At 43.3% G+C, this 15,021-nt stretch overlaps 1 protein-coding gene across 2 annotated transcripts in view; it reads left to right on the top strand.

Moving 5' to 3' along the window:
• The first annotated feature begins 11,293 nt into the window (after nucleotides 1-11,293).
• Vcl (vinculin) overlaps nucleotides 11,294-15,021 on the top strand; it is a 94,980-nt gene continuing 91,252 nt past the window's right edge. For both annotated transcript variants that reach the window (XM_027387518.2, XM_027387517.2), the window contains exon 1: nucleotides 11,294-11,492. In XM_027387518.2, the coding sequence (XP_027243319.1) occupies nucleotides 11,325-11,492 (168 nt within the window). In that variant the 5' untranslated portion in view covers nucleotides 11,294-11,324. The remainder of the gene's footprint in view (nucleotides 11,493-15,021) is intronic.

The raw sequence follows: 15,021 nt of genomic DNA, 5'->3' as shown, positions 1-15,021 counted from the left end.
AAATTTTGATTAGATATTTGATAACACAAGATACAGAGGATCCATTTTTGTCAGAGTTGGTTGACATTTTGGTTTTGTTTGTTCCTTTATTTGTGTATGTGTGTGTGATTATAGTTTATTTTCATTTACTTGTCTTTCCCACTTCCTGCCTTCCTGCCTTCTGCCCCAATATATGAAAAATATCTCCTCCCCCTCTCTCAACCTTCAAATTTAAGTTCCTTGTGGTGTTTCTCTAAACTCTAGGTATTCCATCACAAATGCTAAGTGGAGATACTCTCCATTCTAACAGCATACATTGAAGGGAAAGAAAACACCTGAAGGTCTGTTCCTGTGTATGAGGAAGCAGGGAGTACCTACACTAGGAGAGCTAAAGCTTTGCCTAGCTTTGGTCTTAGCTTAATTGGGCAGAAATTGTCCCTTGGCTACCCTGCTTGCAGAGGAATCTGAGTAATTTAGTATAGTTTACCAAGTCCTGAAGAAGAATAAAATTTGAGTGGATATCTAGTAGCCTGTTTGGATACATTAATTTACTCACTAGAGTTAGGCAGGGTCTACCCCCCCCTTTAGCATATTTTCCTTCTTCTACAGGTTGTATTTTCAAAATATTCTTCTTATGATGTGAAATTAGTACTTTTTCATCTAAGAGTGGGGTCTATGTTTCCTCTGCTGGAATCTGGGGTAGAACTATGTATCACTCAGGCTTGTAACACTTTTATAGAAAAGGTGATAGAGCATCTGTCTAGCTCTTGATCTATAGGGAGATGTGTTTTTGGAGTTCTGAGACCCATATAATAAACCAGGTTTGTTGCTGGGTGGTGGTGGCACATGCCTTTAATCTCAGCACTCAGGACACAGAGGCAGGCAGATCTCTATGAATTTGAGGCAAGCTTGGTCTACAAAGTGAAAAAATAGAAAATACAATAATAAATCGGGCTGTTGCAAGTGCCAGTGCTTGAGGCTATGTGGAGAGACCATATAGAAATAGAGAAAGTAGGGGCTGGAGAGATGGCTCAGAGGTTATGAGCACTGGCTGCTCTTCCAGAGGTTCTGAGTTCAATTCCCAGCAACCGCATGGTGGCTCACAACCACCCGTTATGAGATCTGGTGCCTTCTTCTGGTGTGCAGATATACATGGAAGCAGAATGTTGTATACATAATAAATAAATAAAATCTTTTAAAAAAGAAAGAAATAGAGAAAGTAGGGGCTGAAGAAAAGAACCAATGATTAAGAACACATACTGCCCCTTTGGAGGACCTGAGTTCAATTCCTATCAACAATATCAGGTGGCTCACAACTGCTTGTATGTAGATGGAGGTTCTGTCCCACCTGGTCCCACAGCTGTTTTGCCCCAAGTAAACACACAGAGACTTAATTATAAATTGTTTTGCCAATGGCTTAGGCTTCTTAATTGCTAACTCTCTCTTAATTATTAACCCATTTCTATTAAACTGTTGTTTTGGCCTACTGGAGAATGTTCTAGCATGTTACTCTTTGAGAGGCTACATAGCATCTCTCTGTATCCTCTACCTAGAATTCTCCTCATCCGGTTGCCCTGCCTATTATACTTCCTGCCTGGCTACTAGCCAATCAGTTTTTTAGTCATCAACCAAAAGAGAAACATATATTAACAGCATAGAGAGGATGTATCACTTGTATTTCTAGCCAGGCCAGAGCCTCTGTGGATACCAGTCTCATCTACACATACTTACACAGAATTAAAAATAATACAATAATTTTTGAGGGAGTGAGACAGGGTTTCTCTTGTGTAGCCCTGGCTTCCTGGAACTTGTTTTGTAGACCAGGCTGACCTTGAACTCAGAGATCCACCTGCTCTGTCTCCCAAATGCTGGGATTAAAGGTGTGTGCCACCACCACCTGGTTAAAAATATATCTTTAAAAAAATAGAGAAAGTTTCCATTTGTTCAAGCTTTCAGGTCTCCTAGTTTCCTAAGGCCAGGTATGAGCCATGTAAATGGAAAATCACTGTGATTATTCTGGGGCAGAGTAGAAAGAGAAGGAATTACAGCACTAAGGTGAGAAAGGCCAGGAGATGGCCTTGATCTACTTTTACTGCTGAGAAAGGCCAACTGCCTCAGACTCCACTGATAAGACCACAGAATCAATGCAAGTTTTTCAAAAGACATCTTGTCCAAGACAATGAACAAATCGTGCTTCCAGAGGGCCAAATGATGTATTTACATAGACATCCTTAATTAAGGATGTCAAGGACAATAATTAGGCTCTGCTTCCTTAGAATTAAAATGATGTATAACTTTATGTTCCTACCACTCATCTTTCCTAGACCTAAATGATGCCCCTCATAAATGCCCCTTAGTAAACTTTGTTTACTAAGAAAAATCTTTAACTTTTAACATATTTATGAATTACACCCCTTGGCAATGTTAAAAAGAGGAGCTAGAGAGATGGATCAGGGGCATGAGTGCTTGCTGCTCTTGCAGGGGACCTGGGTTCAGTTCCCACCTTGTACATGATGGCTCACAATCATCAGTCACTCCAGTTCTAGTGGATCCTTCTGGCCTCTAAAGGCACCAGACATGCACATGCTGCACATACGTAAATGCAGATAAAATACATATATACAAATCAGGCAGTGGTGGTACACACCTTTAATCCTAGCATTTGGGAGGCAGAGGCAGGCGGATCTCTGTGAATTTGAGGCCAGTCTGGTCTACAGATTAAATTCTAGGATAGTCAAGGCTACTTTGAGAAAGCCTGTCTGGAAAAACCAGAAAAAAAATTACATATATACATAGAATAAATAAATATTTTGGGCCAGGTATAGTGGTGCATTTTGTGGAATATTAGTTTAAGATGTGTTACATTCATTTATGCTGTGGAATATTTGTTTAATGATGTAAAAATATGTTGCATTTGTTTAATTCTGTGAGGCTGTGTTACTTTGCCTGCCTAAAACACCTGATTGGTCTAATAAAGAGTTGAATGGCTAATAGCTAGGCAGGAGAAAGTATAGGTGGGGCTGGCAGGCAGAGAGAATGAATAGGAGGAGAAATCTAGGTTCAAGAGAGGAGGGAGGAACTAGAAAAGAAGGAGAAGAGGAGGATGCCAGGGGTTAGCCACCCAGCCACCCAGCCAGGCACGGAGTAAGAAGGAAAGCAACATATATAGAATAAAGAGAGGTAAAAAGCCCAGAGGCAAAAAAGTAGTTAAAGGGAAATGGAATAATTTAAGTTAGAAAAGATGGCTAGAAACAAGCCAAGCTAAGGACAGGTATTCATAAGTAAGACTAAGTCTCTGTGTATTAATTTGAGAGCTGGGTGGCAGGCCCCCAAAGAATGGAAAGAAAAAAAAACTGACAACCAACTACAATGTGCACCTTTAATCCCAACACTTTGGAAGAAGAAGCAGTGAGATCTCTGTGTGTTCAAGACCAGCTTGTTCTACATAGCAAGTTCCATGCCAACTTGGACATAGTGAGACCTTGACTCAAAAGAAAAGGTGGTGGTGGGGATGATGGTGAAATGGCTCATTAGCTCTTATTACTCTTGCGGACAACCTGGGCTCAGCTGCCAACACTTACCCACAGCGTGAGGCTCACAACCACCTATAACTCTAGTTATAGGGGATCTGACACTTTCCAGAACACCTGCATGCACATGGTGTGCATACCACACACATACACATAATTTTAAAAATCTTTTAAAAAGAAAGGAGTGGTTTATTATCAACTGTTAGAGATGTAACTTGAGGGCCTCCCAAAATCCCATATACACCCATTGAAAGGCAACTGTCCACACTGTTCTATCAGATGTGCTTTGCTCTCTCGGAGCACCTTTATTTCTATTTTTAACAAATTCAACTTTGCTTTGTATTTGCCTTGCTCTGAAATTAATTTCTCTGTCAAAGCCACAAATCTCAGTTTTGCGTAGGTGGAAGTCTCTGAAAAGAACCCAGGCAGTTGCTGATGTGGTGTGGAGCTGTGTTTCTGTCACTGGTGGTAACCCCTGCTGTAGACAGATACTATCTTACTGCAATCTTATGATAGGCTCTGAGAACAACCCAGTCAATCCACTTGCAAATTTTCCTGAACTACAGAAGCCATGAAAATTACAAAGGATTCTTGTTCAGGACTGATTTATACCCAGAAGTGGACAACTAATAAGAGTCTAAACAATATTGGATTCCATAAGATAAAGGATCAAAGAGAGAATTTATACTGAGTTAGACAGCCAACACTGTCACTCTTACAATGATAATAAGTGCCTTTAAAAAATAAAAAAAAAACTTATAATTAAACACTTTTAATGTGTATAGCTGTTTTGCCTGCATATATCTGTGTACCAGATGTGTGCCTGATTCTTGTCAGGTTAGAAGCGGGCATGAGATCTTCTGGAACTGGAGTTACAGGTAGTTGTGAGCCACCACGTGGGTGTTGGGAATTGAACCCGGGTTCTCTGCAAGAGCAGCCAGTGCTCTTAACTATTAAGCCATCTCTCCAGTACAAGTTTACAAACTTTTTTTAAAAATTTATTTATTAGTTCTAGTTAGGGAACAAGCTTGTTTCACATGTAAGTCCCTTCTCCCTCTCCCTCCCCTCACCCCCATCCCTCCTCCCCCACCCCCAGCCTACCCCCCACCCCATCCACCCACCACTCCCCAGGCAGGGTAGGGCCCTCAATGGAGGCTCTGCAAAGTCCACCAAATCTTCCTGTGCTGGTCCTGGGCTCTTCCCCATGTGTCCACGGCCAGAGTGTAACCCTTCATGTGGGATGGGCTCTCAAAGTCCCTTCTTGTACCAAGGAAAAATACTAATCCACCACCAGAGGCTCCCTGGAGTGCAGAGGCCTCATTGACATCCATGTTCAGGGGTCTGGATCAGTCTTGTACTGGCCTCCCTGACAGCATCTGGGGTCGATGTGCTCTCTCTTGTTCAGGCCAACTGTTCCTGTGAGTTTTTCCAACCTGGTACAGACCCCTTCGCTCTTCATTCCTCCCTCTCTTCAACTAAATTCCCGATTTCAGCTCAGTGTATATCTGTGGATGTCTGTCTCTGCTTCCATCAGCCACTGGATGAGGGCTCTAGTTCCTGGGTCGGTCAGTGGAAAGGGTTTTACAAACATTTTTAAGAGTATAATTTAGAATAGTAAAAATTTAGGGACAATCCAAATCTCCAACAGTAGGGAGATAGCTAAATAAATTAATTTTTATATACTTTGTTATATGGCTATAAAATAATCAAGTTTTTAAGTTAAATGTGTTGGTGCAGTCCTGTAATTCCAGCCCTTGAGAGGTGGAGGCAGAAGTTAAGAAGTTCAAGATCATTGTCAACTATATATTGATGTTGTGGTCAGCCTGGTTTACATGAGACCCTGTCTCAAAAAAATCATATTTTAAAAACAATTCAATATTATGGACATATGTTCTTTATATAATAATGTTAAGATAAAGAGAGCATGAATGAAAACTGAATATTATAATTTAAGGGCTAGATTTTATGGTATATAAATCATCTCAGTGAAAAAATATATAAGATAAAAATTGGAGCATACACATACAAATGAACAGAAAAAGGATTAAAAGCAGTTCGTTCTACTAATTGGAGTTTTACATGATGGCAATAACCTTCCTTATAGTTTTCTCATGAGACTGCAATGTAGGGGCTGGGGAGATTACTCAGAGTTTAACAGCATGTACTGACTGTTCTTTCAGAAGGGACCAGTTTGGTTCCCAACACCCAAGTCCAGCAGCTTATAATCTCTTGAAACTTCAGCTCCAGGGGATATAACCACCTCTTCTGAATGACATGGTCACTTAATGCTCATATGTACATAGTCACACACAGGTACATGTATACATACATACAATAATAAAAATAAATCTTAAAAATAAGACTGAAGTACAATAAAAGGTGTGAAAATTGTAAATAGCAAAATGGCTTAAATGCATACAGAATTAAGAAAAATGATTAAGAAAAGAAAAAGCCACATTGTTTCTTTCAAAGTGATAGGGGAAGTTTGTGGTTTGAGGTGGGGATGGAGGGCGGGGCATACTGTATGTGTTAGCATTTGGGAGGGGAAAGAAGAGCTACTAACCAAGCCACTGTGTGGGGACCTGTGGGGAAAGGACTGGCAAGGTGGGGTGGTCTAGATAGAGAAAGGAGGTTCATCTGAGGTAAGGTGGGAAATGTGGTCAGTCTGAATGCATGTGTGTGTGTGTGTGTGTGTGTGTGCGCGCGTGCTGAATTGTATGTTGACTCATTCGTGTACAACCTATATTGGAGTAGTATATTGAAGGCATCTAAGTAAAATCTTAGACACTTTGCTGACATATAACAGTCCAAACTCTAATCACGAGCTAAGTATAAAAACTCAGAGAGAGCAGGGTGTTGGTGGCGCACCCCTTTAATCCCAGCACTCAGGAGGCAGAGGCAGGTGGATCTCCTCAAGTTCGAGGCCAGCCTGGTTTACAGAGCGAGTGCCAGGATAGTCTCCAAAGCTACATAGAGAAACCCTTTCTTGAAAAAAACAAAAAACAAAAAACAAAACAAAACAAAACAAAAAAACCTCAAACTGAATCTCTTGACTAAATATAGAACTCTAGCCTTGACCAACATTTCCACAAACTGTGTTCACAACTGATAGTTGCTGTCTCAATTTCTCAATCTGTATACGAAAGAGAGTTATACTTCCTGTTTTCAACATACCTCAGAATTGCTATGGACTTCAAAGAAAATTTCTTGTGCCATAGACCAGTATATAATTGCTGCCACCAAAAACTTTCCTAATTATTTATAACTTAAAAATGATAAAATTTAACATATCTTATAATGTTCCCTATCATTAGTGGTCTTCAGACTAATTATATAGTAAAGGGTAAGTTGAGCTAGCCATGATTAAGAGCAGCTGCCACACAGTCCTTGATGTCTCAAGGTTATAATCTTGTGGAAATTTTCTTTCACATCTTTATCTTGGAGTTGTACGAACACTCACTTCAGTCTGACTAACTAGCACTGACCTGGAATATGGCCTTGCTCATTCTGAAATGTTTGCTCTCAGGCCTGCCTAACCAAACATTATTCATTCCACTGCCCCACAGGTGGATGGTGATCTCCTACCTGGAATTTGAGCAACACACAGTCTCTAAGACCAGCTAGGAAAAAACCCCTGCTTTATTCTTAGGGGTGGAAGATATCTGAGAATTTTGCTTACCATAATTCACAAGATTTATATATAAATAGAAAGCTTTAGGTACAAAAGTTAGGACAAAACTCCTAAAGTAAAACTCCACAAGGAATTTTTGGATTCCGTGAATGTGCTTATTTGTGATTGTTCCAGTCATAATAACAATACCTCTCATTTCCTAAAGTTTTCCTGGACCCTTTGTTGTTTGTTTTTGGAAAGGGTCTCATGTAGCCCAGACTGGCCTTCAACTCACTATGTTGTAGAAGATGGCCTTGAACTTCTAATTCTTCTATTGCCATCTCCACAGTTCTGGGATTGCAGGCATGGGCCACCATACTTCATTTATTCGGTACTCTAGGTCAAACTCAGGATCTCACGTTTGTCACGTAAGTGCTCTGCCAACTGAGAAACATCCTTTGCCCTCCTGGACTCTTGTATAAACTATTTCACTGATTCTCATACAAAGTCTATGAAGGTTGTGGCATCATCACATTTTTACTTTAGAGAGAGAAAAAGCCATTTATGAGATCTTTATCTTGGTCAAACTGTAAAGTAGGATTGTAGTTTGAACACCAGTGATTCTGAATTTTTGTTCTTTGTGCTATTTAACCTATCTGAATGGTGTCTAGTTTGGGAAGCTGAAGGTGGTAATGTTGGTCTGCGCCCAGGCTCTGGAAGGCATTGAAGAAAACAAGTACTAACAAGTATCAAGAAAGTTGTTAGAGGGTGCTCGTGAATGTGGGGAGAGCAGTAGTGGATGCTGATGGAGATGAAGGGGAGCAAAGGACTGTGGAAAATACTAATCAGAGGAAGGAGCCTCATTTGAGGAAATGCTTCTATGAGACCCAGCTGTAAGGCATTTTCTCAATTAATGATCAGTGGGGGGGGAGGGCATTATGGTGGCTGGTGCTATCCTTTATAGCTGCTGGTGCTATAAGAAGGTGGGTTGAGCAAGCTAGGTGAAGCAAGCCAGTAAGCAGCTCCTCTCCATGGCCTCTGCACCATGCTCCTGCTTCAGGAATCCTGACGTGGTCCTGTCCTGACTTCTTCAGTGATGAACACCAATGCTGAAATGTAAGCCTAATAAACACTTTCCTCCCCAACTTACCTTTTGGTTATGGTGTTTTGTTACAGCAGTAGAAACCCTAACACACCTTTCCAAACAGTTCCACCAATTGGGTACTAATTATTCAAATCTATGAGCCTATGCAGAGGGCATTCTCATTCAAACCACAACAGTATGGACAAAATTTTTTACATTAGTGTTTTTTAAATTTATTTTTTATGTATATGAGAGTTTTGCCTGTATGTATGTCTGCAAGCCACTTGCATGCAGTGCCAGTAGAAATCAGAAGTGGGTATTGGAGCCCCTGGAACTGGAGTTATAGATGACTATGAGCTGCCAGGAGGATGCTGGATCCTCTCAAAGAGCAGCCAGTGCTCTTAGTCATTTCTCTAGCCCCTTTACATTAGTTTTGATGAATTTCAATAAGGAAAGAGTATTTCTGGAGAGCTAATGACTTATTAAGTCACTGATGGTCAGACCTATTAACAGTTATGTGACTCAGCCTGATTATTGGGTATGCAAACAGTGCAGTTGCCCAGGGCCCTACTCTCAGAAGCACTTTGTGTTGGTGCTTACTGTCTTTATTTTAAATTTTATCTTCTAGTCTGTCATATAGAAAAAAGTTCTAATGGGACAATTGAGCCTTCTGTCACTTATCTTGGATAGGTTTTCAGCTGCTGGCTCACCGTCCTTTGGTCCTGCCCAGTCTCCATTTCCCTGATTTGGCCCAGTCATCATTGCCATCTATCTGCCCTACCTTGGTCAAGGTTCATTGTGTACTCCCTCCAATGTCTAGGGATGAAGCACAAGAGTAGCCGTTCCCAAACGGTAGTAATGCCTCAGCATGTCTGAAGATGGATTCAATGGGGGTAAATTATTGAGTGTGTCTCAGTATATGTTTTAATACCCTTGAAGATCACTCATTTGCTGTGGGCTGAAGGAAGCGAGCCTATGGGAAATGGGAAATGCCTGCCTTGAATTCTTCCTAGCAGCTAGCGGAAGAATTATAAGTTAGTGGAATGCAAGGGTCCCCAAATTCTGGGAAGGTTTGTAGTTAACCCAAAGCTATTCCTCTGTCCAGGAGATAGATCATTAATAAGTAAAACACAGTGATGAGTTGAGAGATTCTGCAGAAAGAGGTCTGAAGTTGAATGGTCTAGGGAGTTCTTATCAAAAGGCAAGTAGAATGGACTTGTGTCAGTTGGAGACACAGCCTCTTCAAGTGTGGGTGAACCTCGGTGTGTACTTACACATTTTTCTCAAATTTCTCAGGTTATTCATTAAGGTGGTTCTGTTTGTTTTGTTTTTGAGACAGGGTCTCATGTAGCTCAGGCTGGCATCAAACTTGGTAGGTACTGAGGAAGACCTTGAACTTCTGATCCTCTTGTTTCTGTCTCCTGGGTGCTAAGGTTATAAGTGTACACAACCATATCACATCTGGTTTATGTGATGTTAGGATTGACCCAAAGCTTTGTGTATGACAAACAAGTATTCTTTACCAACTGAGCTCATCCCTGACTCAAGAGAAAGTTCAATTCTTGACAACATACACAGCCAAGACAGGGGCATATACTGCTAGACAAAAATAGTTTTAAAAGCTGGGCAAGACAACATGTGACTTGGCCTTCTGCAAAATGTGAGATCCTGAGAAAGTTTTCTTTGACTTGATCTTTTATTTGAAGGCATTAATAAAAATGTTTCCTTTCAGAATGAGGAAGCTTAGACAAGAGAATTTGAGGTTAGGAACACATGCAGATTCTTAAATGTGGTGTAGGGGTTGGGCAATTTGGCCCTATTTATCACCTTGTAAAACATACATAATTTTGCATTTTGTATCATCTTTTATTTTCTTTTTGAGATGGGGTCTTGTTGGTCATGTTGCCCAGACTGGCTTGGAACTCATTTCTCAAATGACCCTCTTACCCCTGCCTCTGAGTGCTGCTGGAGCTACATGCTCACCATAATCCAAAAAGAGACACACTAGATTCTCACCATAATCCCCCCCCAAAAAAAAGACCCCCCCCAACCTGGAGGCTCTTGTAGCCCAGGCTGGCCTCAAACTTGCTCTGTGGCTTAGGATGACCTTGCATGCCTAATTCACCTCCTTAGTGCTGGTATACAGGGCGCTCTATCACGTCTGATTTTATGTAGTGCTGGGAATCAACCTAGGGCTTTGTGTATGCCAGGCAAACACTTTACCAACAGAACCAAATCAAAGTTGATCTACAGGAATGGAAACACCGCCGTCACTAAAACAGAACCAGGTAGAACTCTATTTCTCCAAAGTGAAAGATTACCAGGTAATTTTCATTATATCTCTAGTTCCAAGAAAACGTTCTCATTCATTTAGAAAATGTATACTTGCAAGTGAATGCGTACACGTAAGTCTAGAAAATGCCACACATTGTGACACTGTCATAAACGACTGTGAATATCCGAGGGCCGTGTAAGTCACTGGGCACTCACGTTTCTTGGTGTAGTTTGGTTGTCTGGACCTTTTACGTTCTCCAGAACCACTGGGAGGAGACAGAAGAGTGTTTTGTCTTGTGAAGGAAAAGTTGAGCACTCTTGGGGGGAGACCTGAGGAGAGCGGGGTCTTCTCAGACTCCAGCACAGCCTGAGGTGAGGAGATAACGCCCTACTGAGGTGATCCTGCGGAGGGGCGGAGCTCCGCCACTCAGAGGCGGGAGGCGGCCCCGAGGGGCGGGGCCAGTGGACTGCAGCCGCGCGCTCCGCTCCCACCATGCCCTTATAAGGAGCGCCCCGCGAGAGGGTTCGGGAATCCGGTCGCAATCCCTGAGGCGCAGCCCCAATCCCCGGCCCCTCCCTTGGGAATGGGGGCGGGGCGGAACTCTGGCGGCGCGGCCTTGGGGGCCGAGCTTCTTGAAGGAAAACCAATAGGAACCGCAGCCTGGGCCCGAGCCGCGTTGCCATTGGGCGCGGCGACGTGAGAGGGCGGGGCGCCCGTGGGGCTGGTTACGCCGAGGGAAGCCCGGACTCTAGTCGCCGCTCGGAGTCAGTCTCTCGCTGCCGGCTCCCGGCTCCGCCGATCCCAGTTTCCCGTCGCCCGCGGTTCGCCGCCCCGCTAGACGCCGCGATGCCGGTGTTTCACACACGCACGATCGAGAGCATCCTGGAGCCGGTGGCGCAGCAGATCTCCCACCTGGTGATTATGCACGAGGAGGGCGAGGTGGACGGCAAAGCCATTCCTGACCTCACCGCGCCCGTGGCCGCCGTGCAAGCGGCAGTCAGCAACCTCGTCCGGGTGAGCGCGCCGGGCCTGGGACTGGAGCGCGGGCGGGAGACGTCCCCAGGGTCCCGGTCCGCCTAGTTGCTTGCATTCGTAGGCTACCTTGCTTGTGGCTCTACGAAGGGTGGGCTCCAGGGCAGGTACCGTGGTTTCGAACGCTGATTTCTCTATGCTGTGACCTTGAGCAAGTAACTGAGACTGTCGGGGCCTCAGTTTCCTCATCTATAAAATGGTGCAGTCATCAGAAATCCTGCCTTGGGGCTGTGTTGTGAAGAGTCAGCGAGGTTTTATTCGTAAAGTGCCTAGCTTGTGTGCCCCTAGTAGGCTCCCAAGAAGTGATAGTTGTTAGTAGTCTGTTCCTCCCCTGGGCAGGCTCACGTCCCTCGAGTTGACTACCTTGCTCTCAGCCTCTTTTTAGGCCTCTCCTATCCAGCCTGTAGGTGGGTTCTCTTAGGGACTCATTGCCTTTCCTTCCAAGGATTCTCATTTGCACCTGGCCACCCGCCGTTCTAACACTTCTGTCCTGGTGAGACCCACCTGCTCAGCCCTCCCCAGGGCTCCTGGTGTCTGCCTGCTCCCCGCCACCAACTTCGCTTCCTCCTGTCTCTGCTGCCTCCTCCTTCCCTCCGGGGCATTTCGCTCACACCTCCAGCACTGAAACACCTTTATGTTGTAATTCATAACCAGGAGTCCTGCGTTTCTTCCTGCCTGACCCGTAGCCATTCATTTTATTCCTCCCAGCTTTACCTGCTGTCAAACGCCTTCCTCGCACTGGGGCCTTTCCAGATTCTGGGTGTATGTGGGGCTCCTCCTCTACCCTTCCTTCTGGCAGGAAGCAAGATGGAGCTGCTGCGAGAGGCCTGTGGAATCTGGAATCTGCAGCCCCTGCCTGAGGGAAGCCTGGGACGTCCTTTCCCAGTCCACACTTTCCTGCGGGCCACCAGCAATTCACTGATCATTGTAGCCCGCAGTTGTAATAACTGAGGTGCAGTTCAGTTCCGAAATGGGAAAAGAGATGTAGAGACTAGTCCCTTAACTGCTCCCTGGCTAATGTCACACTTGCTCAAGGCTGGGTGTGACTCAGACTGCTGTTGCCTGTGAAGAACAACTCAGGAAAAGTTCATACTGCTTCCGAACTGAGCTATATAAATGGTGTGTTGGGGTAGTTGATAGGTTAACTGTCAGTCGGGTGGGGCTTGGGTTATTTATCTGATTGCAGGACTTTAGTGCACTTAACGTCTTCCTGGGCCTTCAGAGGCCTGGGACTGTCTCGAGCATTTCAGGAGACTGGTAGAAGCTGGGGTTGGGAGCTAGGGGCGGCGGCGCGGAGGGGGTGGGGGGTGGGGGGGAGCTGGGGGAAGGGGCAAGAGGAGTGATAGATCTCAGATCTAATTCCTGGTCTTCTGTACAGATTAAGGAAGGAACTATTGAGTAGGAGCACTGTATTCATTCAGACTGTCTATCTCATTCTTGTTCTTATTGTAACTAATTTTAATCTCAGGCCCAGAGTACATTCTTATGTAGTGTTGTCTGACATGGCTGCATTCCAGGCCTCCGGTTTTTCAACAAATGGGAAACAATGTAAAGAGACAAGGTAATGGTGTCCCTCCATGTAGTACTTGAGGGAACGAATCACAAAACCACATGTTGCACTTGGAACACAGCTAGTGTAATCGAGGGGTTGATAGCTGGTTAGGCTATTTAGAGAAAAGTTATTTATGAGCTTCCATGCCATGAATTAATAAGCGTTGAATGTATGTTGTATAAAGCGCATGGTAATAAATCAATGGCTCTCAAGGTGTGCATGAGAATAACCAGTGGGGCTTTTTAGGTACAAAGATGTCTGGTTCCCATCCCAGACTTACTGAAGGCTCTTCAAGGATAAGGTTTTTGTATTTTTATTTTTAGAGAAGCTCTATAGGTAGTTATGTTGGCCATAGTCATGAGACATAAAGAAAACAAGGGCAAATATACGATGAAAAAATTACATGCAGTTAACATACTTCCCAATACCCACAAAAGGTATTTGAAGTTGAATTAGAAAGGAAAGTTGAAAAGGATTGGGCTGATAAACAGTCATAAGCAAAAGTACTGTCAGGTTTCACTACGTAGATTGTCTTGATTGTAGATCAGGAGGCAAGTTGGAGAGAAATTGGACTTGAAGCAGCGCATGGGATATAGGTAGCTTAACATAAGGTCTTATCCAACGAGATGCACAAATGGGTGGGAGGATGAAGGGGAGAATGGTGTGTGAGGAAGGACACATGGGTTCTAGGTTGGCCAGAGGACCCGTCTATTGTTTTGAATTCTTTTTTTAAAAGATTTATTTATTTATTATGTAGTCAGAATTCTGCTTGCATGTATCTCTGCAGGCCAGAAGACGGTACCAGATCTCATTATAGATGGCTGTGAGCCTCCATATGGTTGCTGGAATTGAAATCAGGTCCTCTGAAAGAGCAGTCAATGCTCTTAATCTCTGAGCCATCTCTCCAGCACCTTGTTTTGAATTCTTAATGCCTAATGCCACTGTTTTTCTTTTTCCCCTTCCTTCCTTCCTTCCTTCCTTCCTTCCTTCCTTCCTTCCTTCCTTCCTTCCTTGCCCATCCCCCCCCCCCTTTCTGACTCTCTTTTTGGTTTTTTTGAGACAGGGTTTCTCTGTGTAGCCCTGGCTGTCCTGAACTCACTCTGTAGAGCAGGCTGGCCTCAAACTCAGAGAGATCTCCCTGCCTCTGCTTCCTCAGTACTGGGATTAAAGACGTGTACCACTGTCTCCTAGCTCAACTGCTTTTCTTAAATGTGTGGATCCTGTACATATCTCAGTTTTCTAATTCCTCTGAAAAACACAATCTAAGTAGAAACATTTTTCTGCTCTCCAGTTCCAGCCCTCAGCATTGACACACAGGTGGCTCAATAAACAGAGGGTTAAAAGAAGAGAAACTTGTGAAGAGATGAGTTAGAAGGCTTATAAGGCTTGAAGAAATTAAAGCTTAGGCTCCAGATGCTGCATGAGATGGAAAAGGAATTAATTTAAAAAGTAGTAGAAAAATAATAATAACTGTTGTAGAACTCTGAACTTGCAAAACTCAGGCTGTTTCTATAAAATGATGATCAAATATTTTGAAATCCATATGATCAGTGTGTACCTCAGAAATGACTTTGGGGTTATGAGTAAACAGGCATTCCTCTAGCCCAGCTACTTGGCGCATCCCCTGTGGTCTAAGACAGGGCTTCTTATGCTCTTCCTACTGGAGACTCCTTCTGGCCTGAGACGTTTTTTTATTCAGCCACATATATATATATATATATATATATATATATATATATATATAGGCATGTAAAACAAACATTCACTAATAAAAATCATAAGTTTATTTTAAGACATTTCTTTGGTATAGATAGAATTTTACTGTTAATAAAAGATGCAAGTAAATTTGCCTATTAATAAGATAGTTTTGCTTGTTTATTTATATGTAAAAAAGAATTGAATCTTGGCTGAATACTCGATACTTCAGCAATACAGAGCGTCTTCAGTGTTTCTCAGAGT

The sequence above is a fragment of the Cricetulus griseus genome (assembly GCF_003668045.3).
Source record: "Cricetulus griseus strain 17A/GY chromosome 1 unlocalized genomic scaffold, alternate assembly CriGri-PICRH-1.0 chr1_1, whole genome shotgun sequence".
Taxonomy (NCBI): Eukaryota; Metazoa; Chordata; class Mammalia; order Rodentia; family Cricetidae; genus Cricetulus; species Cricetulus griseus.
The sequence above is the reverse complement of the archived record's forward strand: the minus strand, read 5'-3'. Positions and strand labels throughout refer to the sequence as shown.